Genomic DNA, 20276 nt, shown 5'->3' on the forward strand with positions numbered 1-20276 from the left:
TATGGGCCCGATTTTGTATTTGTCAGAGCCAAGCTGCTCTCTGAAGGCTGAACATACTCTTGTGCCTTTTTCGCTAGACTCTGATAATTTTTGCCATGAAAATATTCAGTTGGGCCACTTGAGATTGATGAGATTTCTGAGTCTTGTTAGGAAGAGATGTAGCTGTTGTAATTGGTGAACAGAAATTGCAGGATCTTACCCTAATGAGCAAAGACAGTCCAGGCTACTGGGGAGAAAAATAATTTCTATAGCTCACTTGCTTCAATACAGTTTTGAATTTTACTTGTTTCACATTGAGAAGAGGTGGCCTGACAAGGCCTAAGGATGTTTAACCAGTTCCAGTCTTTGCCACAACGTTTGCACTAGAGTATTGATTAGCACAGTCACTTGGCTGTTTCAAGTTCTGATCGTTGCAGACACGACCTTTAATTTTAATGTCTTAGAAGGATTTTCCTCTTCCCCCTCCACAACCCAACACCCATAACCTTGTCTAATGTCCCTACCCATAGCCCATGTTCAGTAGAACTGGAGTTTGACTTAATTTCTCTCAGATGGATGAATTTGTTGGCTTGAATTGATTCCCTACAAATAGGAGCATAGGCCACTCCAGAGAAACACCAATGAGGATGATGCAAATGCAAAACACTTAATACACTTTATCCAAGTGTGGATGTAACCCATTACTGCTTATGGTTAAATTCCATTCCTCATTCCCTGAGAGAAGTGAGGTGAAGTGGTAAAGAGCTAATGTTATCAGAAGAGATTTATCAACACAATAGCTAGTGGTAACAAAAGAGAAATGTCTTAAATACCCCAGGTAATCACCTGCACTGTGGTGCTTTTCTAAAGCAGGTGCTGGTAGGTGTCTTAAAGTACTTGCAAGAAGGAGAATATCTACAAATAACCTTGCAGCTTTGTGACATATTTTCAGAATATTAGAACTATTATAAATGAAAGCAATTTTAACAAAATGTATACTCAAAGTAGTGCTACTTTGGGTATAGTCGTACAAAAAGTGTCTGACTACAGACTTAATGGCCAGATACAGGTCTTCTTTTAACTTTGGGAACTGTATTGAGCTTGCTCTTACATTTGTCCTGCAAGTGGAATTGCTCAACTTTGCACTATATTGCTAGAGCTGAAGTAAAGTTAACTCCCATTGCTTGAACAAAAGGTAAGTGTCAGATGACTGTGACATGCATGGTGACAATCACAAAGTGCTAGATGGACATGGATTTGCTAAAAGGCTTGCAGTTAAATGAAATCATCAACCCCTTTTCTGCTACAGATACTTCTTTTACTTCTATCTTCAGGAGTTGAAATGGTTTGAAGTACTTTTGCCATCAAACTTGTCCTCTACCGAGTCATTAAGAAGCAAACAATTCTGAAAGTTGGTAGGAGAGATACACAGCAGTAAAACCGGTGAATGAATGAAAAAAAGATTATGCACGGTGAACTTATTAAGATTTGTTTAGAGCTGATATAAAGTACACATATACGTGCAAGAGATACAATTATGCAATTTTCAAAGGAAGTTTAACTGAATATGTCTCTGAGATGTATCTCAATCATTCCTCTTGCACAGTCTGGGCTATGAGTTTATGTTGGAGATTTCAGTTCAGCCTCATTTCCTAGAGTATGAGAAACCTTACATACTGCTGCTGTTTAATCTATTTAGTAATTTTGCCTTAAGATTTGGCTACCATCCCAGGAAAAGCACATAGATAAGAGAAACATTTGCAAAATAAAGGTGAAATCTTGGAGGAGTTAATTCCAAGAAGTAAACTGAATTGTTTTCTGCAGGAATCTTAGAAAATCCAGTTGCACAAATTCAAGCAACTTTAATGCATAGGAACTGTTTTTACTGTAGATATGACAGTACCTCTTGCAAATAAATCCACTGCTAATTTTTAAATTAGCTGTCTGAAAAACAATGGCAATGAAAACACAACCCTTAAACACATTAGCAGATTGCCTGTACATACAGTAATTGCATGGGCAGAATCTGTAAGCACTTTATGCTCTGTTTCTGGGCTCACAATAAAACCCAGACTGCTGTATCTCGGAGGGTAAGAAAAAATATCTATGTTTTTGAACTGTGCTCGTGTAGACTTGCAAAGATGTGCACTCCAAAATGGCATAGACATTAACCTGTAAAACTGGAACTGCAAAGAAAAATACTAAACTTTTGTCTAAGGCAAAAGACTTGAGGTAAAATCCCTTGACTCAATAAAATTTTTTCTTGTAACTGTTCCCAGAGAAGACAGAATGAAATATTCTGTATTTTCTGCAAGTAAAGAATGGAAAGGAGAAACATATTTCCTTGTTCTTTTTGAAGTCATCTGTCCCACCACAAATTCCATTTAAGCAGGCTACAAGTACCCTAGTGTAATAATCAGGGGGAAATGGAACCTTCAATCATCTCGTTTTCAATCAAACATTTTAATTTAGAAGCAGAAGACTGTAGTACAGGAATATATGGAAACTCATTCTGGTCCTGTACATCAGATAATTAATTCATAAGGGTGCCACATCTGCTGTATGCAGGGGGAAGAGGGAGTGCCATAAAGGCAGAGGAAACTGCCAACGTATTAAGTAGCAAATTTCCATGAGTGTTCTCAGATTTCTATCAATCTGCATACATAGACTTCCTCTGAGCACAGCTTCTGACATTCAGATCAAAAATAATGGTCAAGAGACGTAAATGAGGCCACTTCCATTTATTTTCATCAGCAACAAGTGGTTTTAAATTATTGCAGTGTCACTGACATGCTATGAAAACATCTGAGTCAATCAGAAAGTAACATAAAGTAATAAGTAAGTTGTGGGAGTCTAAAAAGTAAAAAACAGGACATGTTTACCAGGAAGGTCCATGAAACTTGACATGAAGAACAATTCTTCCCTCTCCTGCCCTTAGTATTGGTAAAAAATACTTTATCAAAAGTTAGTTTAATCTACTTGACTACCCTTTAGTGTAGGAACAAGGCTTTCGGACATGATTAGAGTAACCATATCAAGTAGAAAACATACAAACTGAACAAAACCATACAAATTGAATAAAAACCCATCTGAAACCCACCTCACTAATTCATTAGCACTTTACTAATAAGGACTAAGAGAAACCAGTCACCCAATAAATGTCAGAAGTAACACTTCTAACTGAAAAAAAATGGCAGAACTTGTGATTATTTCATCTGAAGATTGAGATTCTTAGAACTCACAGACTGAAAAAAAAAAACAACCAACAACCAAAAGAAGTTACTGACTAAAGGAATCCAAGTTAGAATGTAAACAACTGAAGAGTACAAAAAAACATTGCATAGCCTCTTCTATTATCTTCCATTACCATGGTAGTGCACTGGCCTTGTCTGAAGATCTAATCTTTTGGATAGGCTTTCAACTCTGACTCTTTAGCTGACCAGAATTTATCAAAACCAATCATCTAGAAGGCAGGATACTAAACTAGGGATTTGAATATATAAAAAAAATAAAGGGAAAGAGCAGGAAACTTCAAAACCTGTATCTTCCCAGCAGTTCCTCTAGACTCATTGGCACTGATATGAGGGAAGAGTAATATCAGGTAATGACAAGCTGGCCTCACACACTCAGAGCTATTAACATCAAACAAACCTGATGCTCAATGTAAAGCACAACACATTTCTAGCAGAGCACTTCTTGGTTGATATTGATTGCACTAGAAATGAGGAACAGGGAGACTAAAATGAAAAAAATATTAAGTTCAAGAGTAGTGACAGTCAATGAATAAAAACAAGATTCACATTTGCATGCATTTGTCCTGTTTCAGCTTGATAAGTACTTACCAGGCCTGCTACATCATCAGTCCGTCGCAGTGCGCTACAGTCAATATTAAAGTGGTGCTTTTTTTTTCTTTCATCTAGTACAGCAAAGTCCTTCACCACCCCAGCTATTCACTAAAATAGATCACATAGAATTTCATACCCTAGAACAAGTCCTCACTCGGTTAAAAACCCAAAAGTACCTGGAAATATCCTTAACATACCTTTTCCCCACCAGTTTGTCTAATTTTCCTTTGAAATAATTTGAATTCTTTATCACTTTCTAGTTGGATAACTTTTCAGGACCTTCGCATCATTTTTGTAAGACAGATATAATCTGAAGAAAACAATCCATGAACCCAGGGGAAATTAAGGTTGGATATCAGGAGAAAATTCTTTACAGAGAGAGTAATCAGGCATTGGAATGGGCTGCCCAGAGAGGTGGTGGATTCACCATCCCTGGAGATTTTTAAATGCAGATTGGACGTGGCACTGAGTGCCATGATCTAGTAAATGGACTGGATTTGGACCAAGGGTTGGACTCGATGATCTCGGAGGTCTTTTCCAACCCAATCGATTCTATGATTCTATGATTCTATGATTTTCACCACAAACCACCGGCCACACATTCCGTGCCTGGTAGTAATGCCACTTATCCTGCCCTTACACACTCCAAAACAGTGTTTGGAAGAAACCCTGATACATTTCTTAAAGTCTGCAGGATTGTACTGTTAAGCAAGTAGCCATTTTGGTCAGTGCTACCTGAAAAAAAGAATTAATCCACACACATATGATAACATTGCTGTCTTTTATTGAATAGAAAAATATCAATATCTTAATTTTTAAATAACTTACAAACCATTTCTGGGCAGGAAAATTAATGGATTGCATGCTATTAATACTCTCATAGTTTCTTCTTTGTAGGACATAAATTTGGTGATGATACTGCTTTTATAGGGTCAGATTTTATACTTCCTTATTGCTTTCAGCATGCTGCACCAGTCTTTCTAATAGGTGGTTAATAACTTAATATCTCCCATTGAGAAAGTGTCATCAAATGAATAGGTAATTCAAGAAATAGTGGGAAAATCACTTTGAAAGACTTGAATTTCATAAAATGTGAGTTTTGAATTATATGTTATCACAGTTGCCTATCTTTGTGAAACATTAGCATAATCCTTGATGCTAAGCTTATGTACCAATTCCCAATCTGTACAAAAAACAAATAGATGTTAAAGTAGAATAAGATGATGGAATACAACATATAAAATGCCATCTAAAAGATTCATACATCTGTATATATTAGTCATACTAGTATTCATGTCCTCACAGGTCTTTTTATTGTCAATAAATATATAGCCCTACTACTATAGTAACTGCTGCAAGAATCAGAAATGTGGGCACCCCAGACAGCTTTGGAGAGAGCAGCCCACAGTGTCAAAGGCCAAATTCTTCTTTGGTGTAAATCTGTTAATTCACTCCCATCTCCAAAATCTGCTCATGTAACTGCTTCACTCTTAAACAGTTCGCAACATTTACCAATATTGGAAACGAACTTGGTAGCTTGCATCCTTTTTTAACAAACTTGTTGCCTTTCTGAGCATTCGTCAGCAGAGTAGCAAACCTTTAAACCTATGATATGGTTGTAATATATAAACATATATTTTGCTTTTTCAATAAATATTCTGTTATGTGATCCATATTGCTTGTTGCACAGATATGTTGCTAAAGTAAATTTACTTTGCTTGTGCATTTGAGCTTTAGTAACCCAGGAAAAATGCTTGGGATAGCTGCAGAGGTTTACTGGGTTGGGTACAAATCCTTAAGGTCAATTTTTAAAGTGAAAAACTTCATACGTACTTTTTATTAAAAATTATGTTTTGCAGGAGAAGGCAATTTTTTTTTTTAAACATCATCTGGCTGGAAGAATGAAATTCAGCAGTGTTATTTTAATCAGATAGCACAATTATTGTTTATGCTATTATAAAAATTCTGTTGCATTTTTTATGTGATTATTATACTCCTTTAACTAAACATAATCTTAAAAGTGCACTCCCCCCCTTTTATTTGCTTTTTTTTGGTCTTTTTTTCCCCCTAACTTAATCCTTTTAAATGCTTTCAATGGAGATAAACAAATATTAGATATTTATTTGCTCTGTTCCTTTTATTCTACAAGAGGTAATTTGGTTATTCTGCTGGACACCCTGGGACTTGAGTGAGACATGTGAGCCTTACTTCTGTTGCACCTGCACAGGAGGGAATAGCTGCCCTCCTGAGCACCCAGCACAGCTCCTGCTGAAGGACTGGCTTTTCTCAGTCATGCCCGCTGTTCCTTGTTTTCCCTCTTCCTTCCAGTCATGGTGTAAGCAAGACTCACACTTCTTTAATGACTCAGATTTGCAAATAGTCCTACAGTTTTTCTATGTATGTACCTTGGAAGTAAGCATTTAGGGACCTCAGATTTGGATTTTTTTAATTGCTTTTCTTTGGTCTTTATTTTTTTACTTTCATGACCATTTTTGTGTCAAGCTATTAAAATAATAACTAGGATAATGAAATATACAATATCTATACAGTACAATAACTTGTATATGCACTTCTTAATGCACTATAACTTGTTTTTTCTTTTTCGTTTACTTTGCATCTTGAGCAGATGTCATCATTCTGTTGCCTTTGGAAATACAGACAATAGCTTTTTTACTTGCCTCTATAAATATAATTCAGAACCTATCTCATGCAATTTAATGTTTTCCCTTTAAAACAGGATATACTCAAGTGGTTTGTAATATTACATTTGCTAATACCAGTGTTTCTGGAGTACCCCAGAATTTTCTCTAGTTCCCTAAATGTGAAACACTATTCTTTGTTCAGATTTTCCACTGTCCCTGAAATATTCTGATATTCTACCTTGAAATACTCTGATTCTAATTAGTTTTTAGACTATTTGTCCTGGCAGTTGGACTGAGTCAGATGCAGATTCCTTTCTCCCATCACAATACCTACTTAGTATTAGAGGCATGTCATGGTTGCTGCTTCCTGCTTGCAATTGTTGGTGGTAATGAGCTGGGAATGCAACTGTTTGGGTTCTTTTCAAGCATTTGAACCTCTTGGTTATTTTCAAAGACACTATATGCAGAGGTAGAAATGTGAAAGGTACTAAATTTCCACAAATTTTGTGAATGTAAGTGCGTAGAAGAGAAGTGTGCTTCAGGAAAGGGAAGGGCCAGCTGCTCCCTGGCCTTTTAGCAGCCTGTCTGGCCACTGCCAGCTTAGGGTGCTCTGGCCAGGGGGAAGGGGTAGTGCAGGAGACATGTTAAAAATGTGGAAAAAGGGATTTCACAGTGGCCTTGCTATGGTTACAGAAAGGAGTTGAGACTATCTGAATGTTGAAGATTGGTTTAGGCTGTCATTGTGAAGAAGGGGGATGGAGTACCTGTCCCTGGAACTAGCAGGGGGTCTGGGCAACTGAACTGCTGGCTGGACAGCGAAATCTCTGCAGAGACTGGGCAGACAGACCAAGGCAAAGCCTTTTCTGCTACTGTGGTGCATGAACTGTGGATGGCTGGGTAGGAACCTTGAGATGTGGTACCTGGAAAGCACACAGGATGAGTGGCTGCCTAGTTGGAGAGCCCACTCCCAGGGAAAATCAGAGCTGGATAACCATAAAAACAAGTCATAAGAGTGGGGAAATTCCTTGCTATTGCAAACACAGCAGCCCTCATGGGATAGGGCTGTGCATGCCTTTGAACCCTCCAGGCATGAAGGGGCCCCAGCTGCATGTGCGGAGAGGGAAGCGTGTGGTGACTGTGTTCGTGTCAAAGAAGGCATTTGGGGTGACATGGGCACATTGCCCACTTTCTAAAAAGCTGTGGTATAAGGGGACTATTGAAGTGGGCTGGTGTTGGAAACATAGCTGCTGGTTTAAAGTGACCAGTGGAACTTGGCTGAAAATAATTCTAATTTCAAATTCAGGCAGCTAAATAATCTGGATATTTTGGAAATTTTATCTAGGAGGAATCTAGACTGTGTAAGATATTTAAGTACTTTTCTTCCCTTCAGAAGAATACTCTATTCCTACAATAACAACTCATACACTTTGACTATCACATATTCTCCTGCTGCAGTTTACCATGACAATAGGATTATCATGATGCTGCATGCATTTACTTACACATTTCTTGAAAAATCAGCCTTAAAAATTTCCACTTTACCATGCATCTGAAAGGAGACCAGTGCTTCCCTTTTAAAAGTCCCAACCTACATCCAGTCTTTGACATGCAGTGTCCCTTCCTAATGAGAGTAAGAAGATGAGGAGTATGTTTAGAGAATTGTCCTCACTTTCCTCTCTGCGGTCCTGTTCTACATCGTCTCTAATTCCAGAGGCCCCATTTAGCTCTGTGCTGGAAACAGCTTACTACAGTTATTACTGTTGCCAAACAGTCGTGATACAACTCCTCTCATGAGCTCATCTGAAGTTTATCAAGATCAAGAGAGCAATGGCTTTACTGTATTGATGTACTTCCTACAGAGCTGATGTTGTTTACTTAATGTGTAACTCTCCAGGGTTCAGAGAGAGAGCAGCATGACTTCCCTCCAGCAAACCTCAGCTCAAGCCAGCTTCCCTGCAAGAAAGATTTGCTTATGATGGGTACCTGGTGGAAATGCAAAGTACATTTAATACCCTTTTTTTTTTTTCTGTCAGACAAACATTTGCTTGGACCATAAGCCAAGATGACTTAGACAAATGAATAATGCAGTCCTTCACGTTCAGCATTAAATCCACAACATTTGTTTGGGTGTTGAAGCAAGGAAGTTTCTAACATCTGCTGGTTGCATGGTTCTATTCCTGCTGTCCTCAAGGAGAAGAATGTTTCAAAAAAGAAAATGAACAGGCAGACACATCAAGGGAAGAATGTTCTTGAAAAACCTTTTTATCACACACAGTAAAATAGTTATTCCGTGTTTCAGTGCTTTTAGCTGATTAGGTAAAATATAAATTAAAATAATATGCATAGAAAAATATTATTACAGAAATACATGTTGTGGAGGAAAAAAACCAACTCAAGTTCTTCCATATATTGCCAAAGCACTTTTGTATTTTTCAGACTGAATTCTTCCATGTGATCTTTCTATTATTTTCTTTTGTAGCTCTGGGTACACAATTATTTTATAATATGTAACTGTAAAAGAAGAGAGTGAAGCTTTATGTTGGAGAACTGGCAAATCAAGATTTATTTTTGTCTGATTTTAAATTTTAACCACTTTTCCACCAACTAATCAGTTGTGCAAATTCTATCAGGATCTGAAAGTTAAATCTATTCTAGCTCATATCTGAACATCAGGAATAACAATATTGCAATTGCAGCTTACTGTCATTTACACTTGATGAAATTAACACAATATGAGAGTAAAATTGATTGGGAAACAATGTTTGGACAACAGTATGTATAGAGCAGTAGTTTAGTTTCAAACTGGAAGAAGGTTTTGCAAAACTTGCTCTGGGTCCATATTTTTATTACTAACTTGGATAGGGAACACAGTTTCAAGTCTGCAGATGACCCCAGACAGTCAGTTATGGTAAAGATGCTGAAGGACTAGGATTCAAACAAAAATGGATATGGGAAAGGGGTCTGAAAAAATAGAAACTATTCAACAACAATACATGAAATGGTACATAGGCACTAACTGGAGGCACTACAGTTTGGGTAACAATTTTGCAAGAATAGAATTTGGTATTGATGGTACATGAAAAACTGAAGATGAATCTACAGTGTTTTAAAATGGCAAGCAAGCACCAACCCAGAAACTAAAGGAGCAGGATGTGTAGATAAGATATGGAAAATAATCATGCTGCTCCATGCTCTATTAACAACATGTTTTCTGTGTCACTGTATTTGATTTTGAGCACAATACTTGAAAGGAAAATAAAAAGTGGACCAAGGATCAAGCACAGTCTGGAGCATGGTAGAGCAACTATAGAAAGTGTCACATATGGAAGGGTATTTTTCTAGTCTGGGATAGCAAAGACTGAGATGAGCTACTGTAAAAAATACCTCCCTTTCAAAAAGAAAGGGAATATTCTGTTCTCCATATTCAGCATGGCTCAAATGCAAACAATGTGCCTCAGCTGTAGCAAGGGAGAATTAAATTAAGCATCTGGGAATATGTTTAAAATTAAAATGTTCTTCAATAGGTTGACTGGGACAACTGTAAAATCTCTAACACTTGAAATTCATTAAAGCTTGACAAAATTCTCCATTTTCTTATCATCATGGGCTGTAGTTTGGGGATTATAATGCTTGTTATTGCACAGACCTATTACATGGTGTCAAAAAAGGACCAGGTCTTCCGCAAATCAGGTGAAATATTTCTGTAGTTTTGGTTATTTATGCAAATTTATTAAGCCCTAGACATCCAAGAAGGTAGAAGAGCTAAGAGCAGGGATAGAGCTGTGAATAAAGAAGTTAAAATCCTGACAGAATAAAGGGACCTTTTTTTTTTGAGGTGCTAAAATATCACAACACTTGCTGTTTACCCTTTGGATCTATGCTGCGAGGAGGTGTAAGCTCTGTTTGACACCTTCTCAGCTGATGGAACATTCAGAACATCAGTCTCTCTGTGTGCCTCACTTTCTTTACCTCCTGACTTGCTTTGTGTGGCTTTTCTTGTATCTAACAGGTTGCGAGCGTGCTTCTCAGACCTTTTCTCAGGTGGGGTGCCAACATTAATCAAAAGGGGTAGGATGTTGATTCTGTGTGAGATGTCCTCCCTTTTGGCAATTTTTTTGGAAACTGGCCAATGTGTAAAAGAGAGCAGAGACACAGGGACACATATGTGCAGTCTGAACCCTTGCACTTTTCTTCCATAAGACATCAAAAATGCTTTAAGAACATCTTATCACTACCTCTGATACTGGTGTAAAAAATTTCACTCAAATGCCTATGAATGAAAAATAATAAAACCACATCTTTATCATTCCATTTAGTAAATGAAGTATGGCTCTGCTTTTTTTTTGACAGAGACCACTTCCCAGTGCAATGTTCAGCAGAGACAAACCCCATGGTATATTTGGCTAGCAGAAAGATTTGATGAACTGAGATAAAGATAAATGGAAAGAAAAAAAGGAGGGAGAAGGATCTTGCAGGTGTGGACTGAGAGAAGAAAGCTGAGGGAAAGAATGAGCTGACACAAACAGTCAGCACAGAGCAAAATCTACCCTTGTAGAACAGAATGAATTTTCATGGAAAATGTGTTATTTGTCACAGTTTTTTCAGCTGAGGAAATGAATGACTACCAAACAATTCTTAGAGACAATAATCTGGATACTTTCAATTTTAAGCAGGTCTTCATCAGAAGTAGGTTATTATTTTGTAGACCAAATAATGGTCCCTGGGCAATAACTTAGCACAGAACACGGTACTGCATGAGTAGAATTAGCATTTGCACAGCTAGTGGTAAAAGCAAAGTAAGAAGATAGTCACATTTCTTTGGATTATTTTGTGAAGTGGAATTAATTCTTGTGAAAAATGCCAGATAAAGAATCCAGAAGCAAAGTCTTCATTGATTTCAGTGGATCAGAATCCACTCCTGAGAACTCTGCACATCCAATGTGCAGAGCCAAGCCACAGTGCCATAAGTTGCTTGCTAAAAGGGTAATTAATGACCCTGCCTAGGAGCCTAGGGCAGACAGACTGACCTTTTCAGTCCTTGCCATCTCAATTAAGAGTGCCAACAATAATGATACCTAGGGATCAAAATACCCATCTGCTATGTATTAGATTGAGAAAAGCAGCTACCTGAATGCTATTTATGAAGAAATGTGTTTAACTTAGAGTTCAGTGCTTGCCTAAATGCAATAGCTCAGAGAAGGGGCTGTGACTTTCTCTTGGTACAGGGCGCTGGTCAGTATTTCATATGAGAAGGGCACTTTCAGTGCACTGCGAACAGATTGCTACATGCAGAAGCAGCATTGCCTGCCAAATGACAGATATTTGCACAGAGAAGGGCAGGAACTAGCTAGGCCTGCTTTGGAAAAGGGTTTGGAGACTAGATGGCACCCACGGGCTCATTGCAGCATTTAGAACAGATGAACAAATACAACTTTAGAGTTCTTGGTTTTGAACTGTGACTATTCACTAGTAAGACCAAACCTCTTTGGTGAGCTGGAGAAATTAAACTCTGATGTAAACTTCAAGTTAGGATAAAGAAGAGGATTTCAGCAGCTCCAAGAGATACATGTAAAGGTTATGTAAGGTTATTTTCATTTTTCTTCATGAGCATCTGTTTCTTCTAAATATATCAGAAAGCAAGGTTAAGTTTTCTCAGATAAAGCTACAAAAAGTAAACACCGACAGTGTTTTATGTCTTTAAAAGGGGAATAGCTTTGAAAGACATTTCAAAAGATAATGTTTGAAAACTAGGCCATCTTGCCTCTCTGTGAGCTTCTGCATGTACACCTAACAGGAAATCCATTTGAATCCAGAAACTGTACCCTTGCTTGGAAAGAGTTGATTCTGCCTTTCATCAAAGTTTCCCTTTACAAAAAGCTAGGCAGCCTGAGGAAAAAAATATTTAATTTAAAACATATCTGACGATCATGCCTCTCAAAATCTTTGCAGATTTATATTATTTATTCTATTATTGCAAATAATTTCAAATAATAAAAACTGCAGGCAAATATTAGAGTGAAACTGTAGAAAACCAGAATAAAACTTAGGGCATCTATTCCACAAGGTTGTTTTTACATTTACTAATGCCCTTAAAAGTCTGCAGTGACAGGGTTTTTCTCTGGTTTGACATGAAACAGCTCTTTAAACACAGGTCATATCAAAAAGCTTCTGACTACTTGGACCTGAAGTGCCATTCTTTGTGTTCACACTGTGTTTCTCTTAAATCTAATAAAAAATAAGACTGTGTTTGTCCACACTGATGAGCAATGGCTTTAATTTTCCTAGTGAATTGTGACCTTGTAAGCAATAAGCAGAGTATTGTGTAGGCAGTGTTGCTCATAGATGTTTGGAAAATACAGAGCAGGGAAGGGATTGCATTCTTATTTCCTGGATTAAGCAAAAAACTACTCTGAACATTCTCAAATAGGCACATTGTACTTGGCAGTATTTTCTACCCAGGGGAAAGAAAACACTTGGTGATTCTCCACAGTTTGTACATGAAATTGGACAAAATAACTTCACTACTTCTTGAAGAATCTAAGAAATTACTATATAAGCCGAGTGTTAGTAACATAAATCAAAACAACAAGAGATGCCAACTGTATTACTTGAAATGCTGACCCTTCTCTCAGCTAAGGCTCACTGAGCTTCTGTTCCCAGAGTGGGGACATCAGCGGGTCACACAAACAGCTCCACTTCCACAGTTGTTGGAAAGGAGTCACCCGAACAACTTAATACCCTCCATCTCCACAGAAACTTTATTCAAATATAATGTTAATCAAGAAGCTTTTTTCCAAACCTGACCTCTTTCTCTTGATTAATTCAGTCTGAGAAATGGAGCTGGTTTAGTTTTCATGTCCAGCCTTACCTTCTCTTTGTTCTCTAATTTATAAATGTGTCAAATATAATTAAATCTGTCAAAGGCCAAGATTAAATCAAACAAACTGTAAACATTGCTTGTGTTATTTGGTTGATGCAAAGCTTTCACCATAAAAGGCTTTTAGATAAATGAACTCAGCTATTAGAGTGCTGCAGCACTGAAACTTTGCTCCAAGTGTTTGAACTTTTCAGGGACACTGTCAGGTCAGCTTAGATTCAAAACCTAATATATGGCTGGGATTCTGAAATTGCCTAAGGGAATTGGGTACCTGACTTCTACTGAAAGTCAATGTGTGGTGGGAAGTGGATTGACTTTCAGCAGGAATGAAATGCCTTTAAAAAGTCTATTCATGTCCTTGCAAAAAGAGATCCATGTCCTTCATGGAGATAAATGAGTGTAGCTGCTTTGACATCTACATACCCAGCAAAGCATCTGATGCACAAATGTTACAAAACCTAAACTAGGCAGAAAATCCTAAGAGCTATCTTTACTTATTTGATTGTATTTTGGTTAGCAGTAGATATTTCCTTCCAATGTGTAATAATTATATGGTTCAATAATGATATTATTAAGTTGTGGCATAACTAAGGCTAACTTCCAGTAGATTACTCCTTTAAGGGCTTTGAGTTTAAATCTGCCAGGCTCCAACCTGCAGATTAACCCACTGATTTTAGCGGTACTCTTTAAGTGCTGACCTCTTAAGTGCAGATTCAGAGGCTCAATACATCCAAGGTTTCCACCAAAGCATTTTTGCCTTAAAAACCCACACCCATATCTCATTAGCCATCATGCAAATTCATAGCAGGCAATAGGGAAACTCATTACTTGTGAAAGCAGGTTTCTGTTGTTGACTGAGATTTTAGTGTTAAACAGTATGGCATTAAAATTTACACAGATCTCTCTTTCCTTTAATTCCTCATTGCTACTTTAAAAAGTAATGCAAGAAATGCGATGTTGTCTGTATTTTTGTTGTAACTTATTTTTCACACAGGATGGGCATTTGTCACTCCTACGCTAAATTCTGCTCTTTTTTGGCACATTTAAGTTTATATCTCCACATGTTTTATGAATTTAATAACTTCATGCTACATTATGCACGGAGCTTTTCAGGATTTCTCTGTCCAATGCCTTTAGAAAAAAACACTGTAGTAGTACCATGGGACTGGAGTTAGAAATTTCCCTCTCTGATCTTAAAAGTTTTATTATTTATCCCCAAATATTCTCTAAGAATATTGGTCTCCTTGGTAAAGCTACCTCATTCAATGTGTAGTGTGGCTGCTATAAGATGAACTCAACAGCAAAATCAGAGGTCTTTTAGGGACAGGATGACATCATTATACAAGATGGCACAGGGACAGAATATGCCAGTCCTTCATGTCTGGAACAGCAATTCATATCTGAACAGAGGTGATCAGTGCCGTTATTCCCTCATTATCTTCAGTGCACATGAAATCCAACCACAAAACCAGTGCAAAGATCCTTTCAGCTGGCAGGCTTGTGTCATGAGGAAGGCAGTGCTTGAGAGAGCAGAAGGTCAGGACTCAATGAAAGCAGAGTTAGTGTACAACAGTGATCTCAGACAGCCTTGCCAAATCTTTTTGATCAAGACTATTTATTAGTCCCTTGCTTTTGCAACCATAGATGCTTCCAGATCTGTCGAAAATAGCTGGTAAGATACCTCTGTGGTGATGAATAACCAAGGCTTGGTACCACAAAGAATGAAACATAACTGTCTCATGTCTTGAGAGCAGTTGAAACCATCTGAAGACCATCTTAATGATTGCTCAAGCAATGGGTCAAGTCCTAAACTATTTCTGCTAGTTGGCAGCATGAGGAATACATCGATAACAATGAGATCTTAGTGTTACAGGCAGTGAACAGAAGTATTGCTGGATGAAACTCAAAAGAAGGCTTCAGAATAGTACTTTTCTCTTTTTATATCCAAGTATTTTTATTCAGTGAGGTTGAGACAAAGAACGTCTTGGGATAAAAAAAAATGTAATGTAACAATGTAATGGATCTTGGGTATTATAATACCATCTAAATTAACTCTGTGGCAATTTTTGCTAATATGTAACTCCACAAAAAACCAAATAAGACTGCTTTTCTCACCAAAGTTAGGGTTTGGGAGCTGGTTTAGCTTTTACATGGATGCAAATATGAAGGGATACTGCTAGGGTTATTCCACTGCTGCACAGTTGAGTTGATAAATATCAGAATTTGGACTAATGACTTCAGCTTTAAGCTTTCCTTGTAACTAAGGACAGTAGGATTTGACTTTAAATAGGATTTTACCTCTAATAAAGTCAAAAGAGACTGCAATTCTTTTCACTGGTTAAATACATTTGTTGAATATCTGGGGTTAGTTTATTATATGAAAGAATTCCAAGTTTTTGTTTTCAAATTCAAATATTGCTTTAAATGTGTATCAAAATGTTATTCTACAGTATTAGAAACCTAAATAAAAGAACTTTTGGCCAGAATGAAGAAATAGGATATGTTATTAATTCCCAATAGAAATTAAACTGAAGAGGCTATTTGCATTGTTCTGTATGAGAGAAAATGAGAACTGCATATGGTGTTTTAAATTCCCTAAAATGGTAGTATTCTGAAAGTCTTTCTGGCTGTGAGGCAACATTTAGTCCTGATGCATGTACTACTCCTTTCCAGTCCTTTGTGACCAACTCTGCTTATTTACACTCTCATATACTATTTAGCTTTAATGCATTGCATGGATAAAGGAGAATCAGGAATTCAGCCCAGTCTGCCTTAAATTCTTTCCAGACTTTATGGTAATTTGATCCCTTATTTCTCCAGTTACCTATTAAAAAGGATGATTTCACTGTCATTAAAGATCACCTCTTTTCCTGTTTTCATGTTCTTCTCACTGTAATTACTCTTCTCATTGAAATTTCTTTTCTAGTCATAATGAACACTCAGAACATTTCATTGAGAAAAACGAGGAGTTAAACATTTTCTACCTCCCTAATCAGGATCCTGTCATTATCATCACCAAAAGCCAGAGAAACAGGGGAAGAATTACAGAATTACATGAAAGAGAAAAAGGACACTGCCAAAGTGATTCTGTGATCACAGTCATTTATAATAATACCTGGATGCTGGCATGACAATCTAATTGCATACTAAAGCCTGTTGCGTAAACTCAGTTACTAGTTGCACTACACAATGCTGATACTCAGTTGCTTCAGTCACAACTGAGCCAAATATGAACAGAAAGTTGAAAAGTCTCTGATTGCTACTGTCGAATAATTCATACCACTCATAAATACATCAGTTTTTAATTTAATTTGATATTTTTGAAACAGAAAGCCACAGTGATTCGATTCTAGAAGAAAAAGTAGCCTTGAAAAAAAATCATGTTTTGCAAATGAAGAGAAGAAAACAAAAGTAGGATAAATTTTTATTCTATCACTTTTGACAGTATCCTCTTAAAGGAAAGACTAAATTAAATTCTAAGGGCAAAATTCTCTCCTCATTCGCATCACAATAACCCAAAAATATACCTACCAACTTTCATACTATTTTTCATTAAATTAGATCTGCAATATCATAGAGAAAGTCTTATTCCTCTTTTGGTCTCAGATGAACTACTTTCAGGAAACAGGTATGATGAGAATAAAACAGAAAGCTCAAAAAAACCCTTTGAATTAAGGATGTGTTCAGAAGACACACTTGGTTTCTTCCCATCCCACATATTTCTTATCCTGAAATCTGTGTCTCACATAAATGGAAAAGAACAGGACATGGAAATTTGATCTGGAGGCTAAATTAAATTCCTTCTGCAGTGACCTGCTTGAGAAGCAGAGGGATGGGAAATAAGGAAGGCTGGGACTGGTACAATTCAAAAACATTAAGTGACAGCCCCCAAAAAGTGTCAGCGGTCTTCCATCAGGAGGTATGCCCTTCACATTCATCCCAGCCTCTGGTGACACTCTCTCCCTAGCTACTTCCACTTGATTCACATTGTTTCAATACTTGTTGAAATGGCTCACACTGTTTCACTGTTATTACTGTTACAATTTTACCTATCCACACTTGTCTCTGCCAGTCTGTTATTCATAATTGCCAGGGCTCCAACCCCACCAGAGAATCCGTTTTGCTTTGAATTACAGCTCATTTGCCTTGGATACCCATTAGCAGTTTCTGACAGCTGTTTCTGCATGATGGCCAATGAGACTTTATTTGAGGCCAGGAAGTCTTTCATGGAGATCATCTCTCCTGACAGACGGCGTCCATCTGTGTCACTCTCATTGACAACATCAGTCTCGATGGAGATGTTTCTCTGGCTGCGCACATTTCCAGGCATTACCACGTTCCTCCTTGAACGAAATAATCTTCTTTGGCATCTGTGGCAGCACTTGCAGGACAACTTCTTTAATATCCAGTTTATGGATTGTTTGATCACAATAGAGATCACATTGAATAAGGAATAGATGCAGCACACCCCCATGAGTATGAAGACGAAATTGCCAAAGCGGTAAAGGCCTTGGCTTTCATACTTGATGTTCTGGCTACTGACCAGGTCACCAAAACCTATGGTGCTGAAGGCCACGAAGCAGAAGTAAAGTGAGTCAAAGTAACTCCACCCTTCAATTGGTGTATACATTGCAGAGGCACAGCAGGAAATGATGAGTGATGCTACACATAAAATCAGCATGACATAGTACACAGAGGGCTTCCAGCCCGCCAGGCTGTCCACCTCAGATGTCCCTGAGCCCCGCCGGCCGTTGTGAGGGAGAACGCCTTTCCTCCTCAGCTGTCTTTCGTGGCAGGACTTCATGACATAAGCTATGACTGTGATCAAGCGTTCCAGGAACAGGTTAAAGAACAAAATGGTCCCTGCACATCCTATAAGGCCGTAAAATATGAGAAAAATTTTGCCTCCAACGGTGGCTGGGGTGGTCATACCAAACCCTGGAAGACAAAGCAGAACAGTTGAAAAAAATAAACCTATATTACCATGTCAGGAGTTTCATCCCATGCAAGATCGACAAACTGGCAGCAAATCCCTGTAGTACAGCTCAGCTCTGCAAAAAAGTAAGGACACTCTCCCCAGGTGTAACCCACTTGTGCTTGACCTTGTCCCAGCCATAAGGGGAAGGAATGCATGCCACTATTTCCTCCAGAATCAGAACGAAACAAAAAGCAGAAGAAAACATAGGAAAGAAAAGAGAGTTTAGTGGAGAGTTTTGGTTGGGTTGCTAGGTTCACTCTTTCTCTCCTTGTGCCTCGGATCGCTTCCAGGCTTTGGAATTATCACACCTGCTTTCTTCTCTAAGGTGCTGTTCTGCACCAGGGGTCTGTCCTGGGGGTGGCTCTTGACTTCCAGGGGTCTATCCCTACCAAATCTTTGTAACACAAGGTGAAATTTTTCTGAGGCTCACCTGGCTCCTGCAGTAAGTGCAAGTGGTGCACCACCCAGCACTCAGTACCCACTGTAGCCTGGCTGTGTATGCCTAGGCTGGGGGCACACACCAGCCCCCAGCGGAATCAGCAGACCCTCAGGAAGGTCCCAAATAGGCGTTAAAGATGCCCTGCACATGACCCTGGTGTCTGTCACCCATTATCAACCCCTTTTTAAATCAGCTTTGCTGAATTTTTCCTATTTCTCTGTATCCCACTCTACAGCTCAAGCCTGTAGGTAAGTCTTATCAGAAATCTCCTCTGGTCTGATTCCCTGAAATGGGATTTCTCAGGCCATAGGTGCTTCGGTCTTCTCTCAGATCCTTCCCATCCTAAAGCCTGAAAATAGTGTTTTTGTTTCAGTTAAAGCTGTTGATAAGACAACCTTGTTTTGATAAGATATTACTAAAGAATGAAAAGTATGTTCAGAACACCATTGAGCAAACTGGAGTAACACTCATGATAAATCTTTGCTGCTTTTTTTAATAGGATTAATAAGAGATTACATAACTGAACAACTAAGCCAAAACAATCTTGCTGAGAGGACAGAAAAATCATACAGGACATGAGACATTATTTGTTTCTTTCTCTTTGTAACTATGAGATGCTAATTATGAAATAAAGATATAAGGCTCTTGGAAATAAAGGAAATTGTATTTAATGTGATACACTTGTGCTTGGAAGACAAGACAAATGCAGTGTGAAAAGACCATGTTTCCATCAGTGCTGAACTATTTTCCTCTTCCCTTCACTGGAGACCTGCTACCAACACAGATTCCTTTCTAACAATGGTCCTCACACTGTTAAGTGACAGCCCTCAGCTTCACCCCTCCAGCACAATCCCTGCTAATAACAGCTCCAAATGTGGGTTCCCAAGGGTCACTGCACTTTTGCCTGATCCACAATCAAAGTGCAGCATAAAGTGGTCCTACAGGAGTCTCCAGTCTCCTCATTAAATTTCTGTGCTAGAGAGAGCTGGACTGCAGCTCTGTGTGGGTGGCACATAACAAGAGACAAACCACAAAGGCAAAATGTTCTTTGTGACAAGATGATCTTTTTGCTGTTGTTCCCCTTGGCACACAAATATTTCCTCTCACTTTCCACCTTCCCATTCTGCTCCATGATCTGATGCCTCTATAATCCTAGCTTTGATGCTTATTTTCTGTGCAGGCTGGCTTATATGCAAGTCATGACCTCCACCCTGTGGACAGAGGCGTAAAGACCAATGGAGAAGAGGAATCTCTCTGCAGCCTGGTGGGATCTGCCCAAAGCAGCGGTGGGAAGGGCAGTGAGGGGCTGCCACATCCCAGCCCCCCCTTTTCCTTGAAGAAGAGAAGCAGATGAAGGCTGGGCAGAGATGGAAAGGTGGGGACCCTCTGGCACAGGCTTTTGGGCTGCCTCCCACAGATTCCTGTCAGGATCCTGCCACTGGCGTCATGGCCAGAGCCTGAGCTCCTCAGGTTTGTTTGTTTAGCTAACTGGATTTTGTTGCTGAGTTCAGTTCTG

At 38.5% G+C, this 20276-nt stretch overlaps 1 protein-coding gene across 2 annotated transcripts in view; it reads right to left on the reverse strand.

Annotated features, from left to right (window-relative positions):
* Positions 1-514: 514 nt before the first annotated feature.
* The window catches only part of KCNK13 (potassium two pore domain channel subfamily K member 13), a 67251-nt gene continuing 47489 nt past the window's right edge, over positions 515-20276 (reverse strand). The window contains exons 2-3 of one of the 2 annotated variants that reach the window (XR_007907596.1): positions 17038-18281; positions 515-525 (exon numbers count right to left, since the gene is read on the reverse strand). Coding sequence is in view for 1 of the 2 variants with exons in the window: in XM_051806701.1 (XP_051662661.1) it covers positions 17389-18281 (893 nt within the window). In the remaining variant the exon portion in view is untranslated. Of the gene's footprint in view, positions 526-4609; positions 18282-20276 lie in introns of those variants that run through there. The other variant, XM_051806701.1, reaches the window with a different exon arrangement.

Source organism: Manacus candei, unplaced genomic scaffold (genome assembly GCF_025592945.1).
Source record: "Manacus candei isolate 608988 ecotype Guabito, Panama unplaced genomic scaffold, ASM2559294v1 h1tg000067l, whole genome shotgun sequence".
NCBI lineage: Eukaryota > Metazoa > Chordata > Aves > Passeriformes > Pipridae > Manacus > Manacus candei.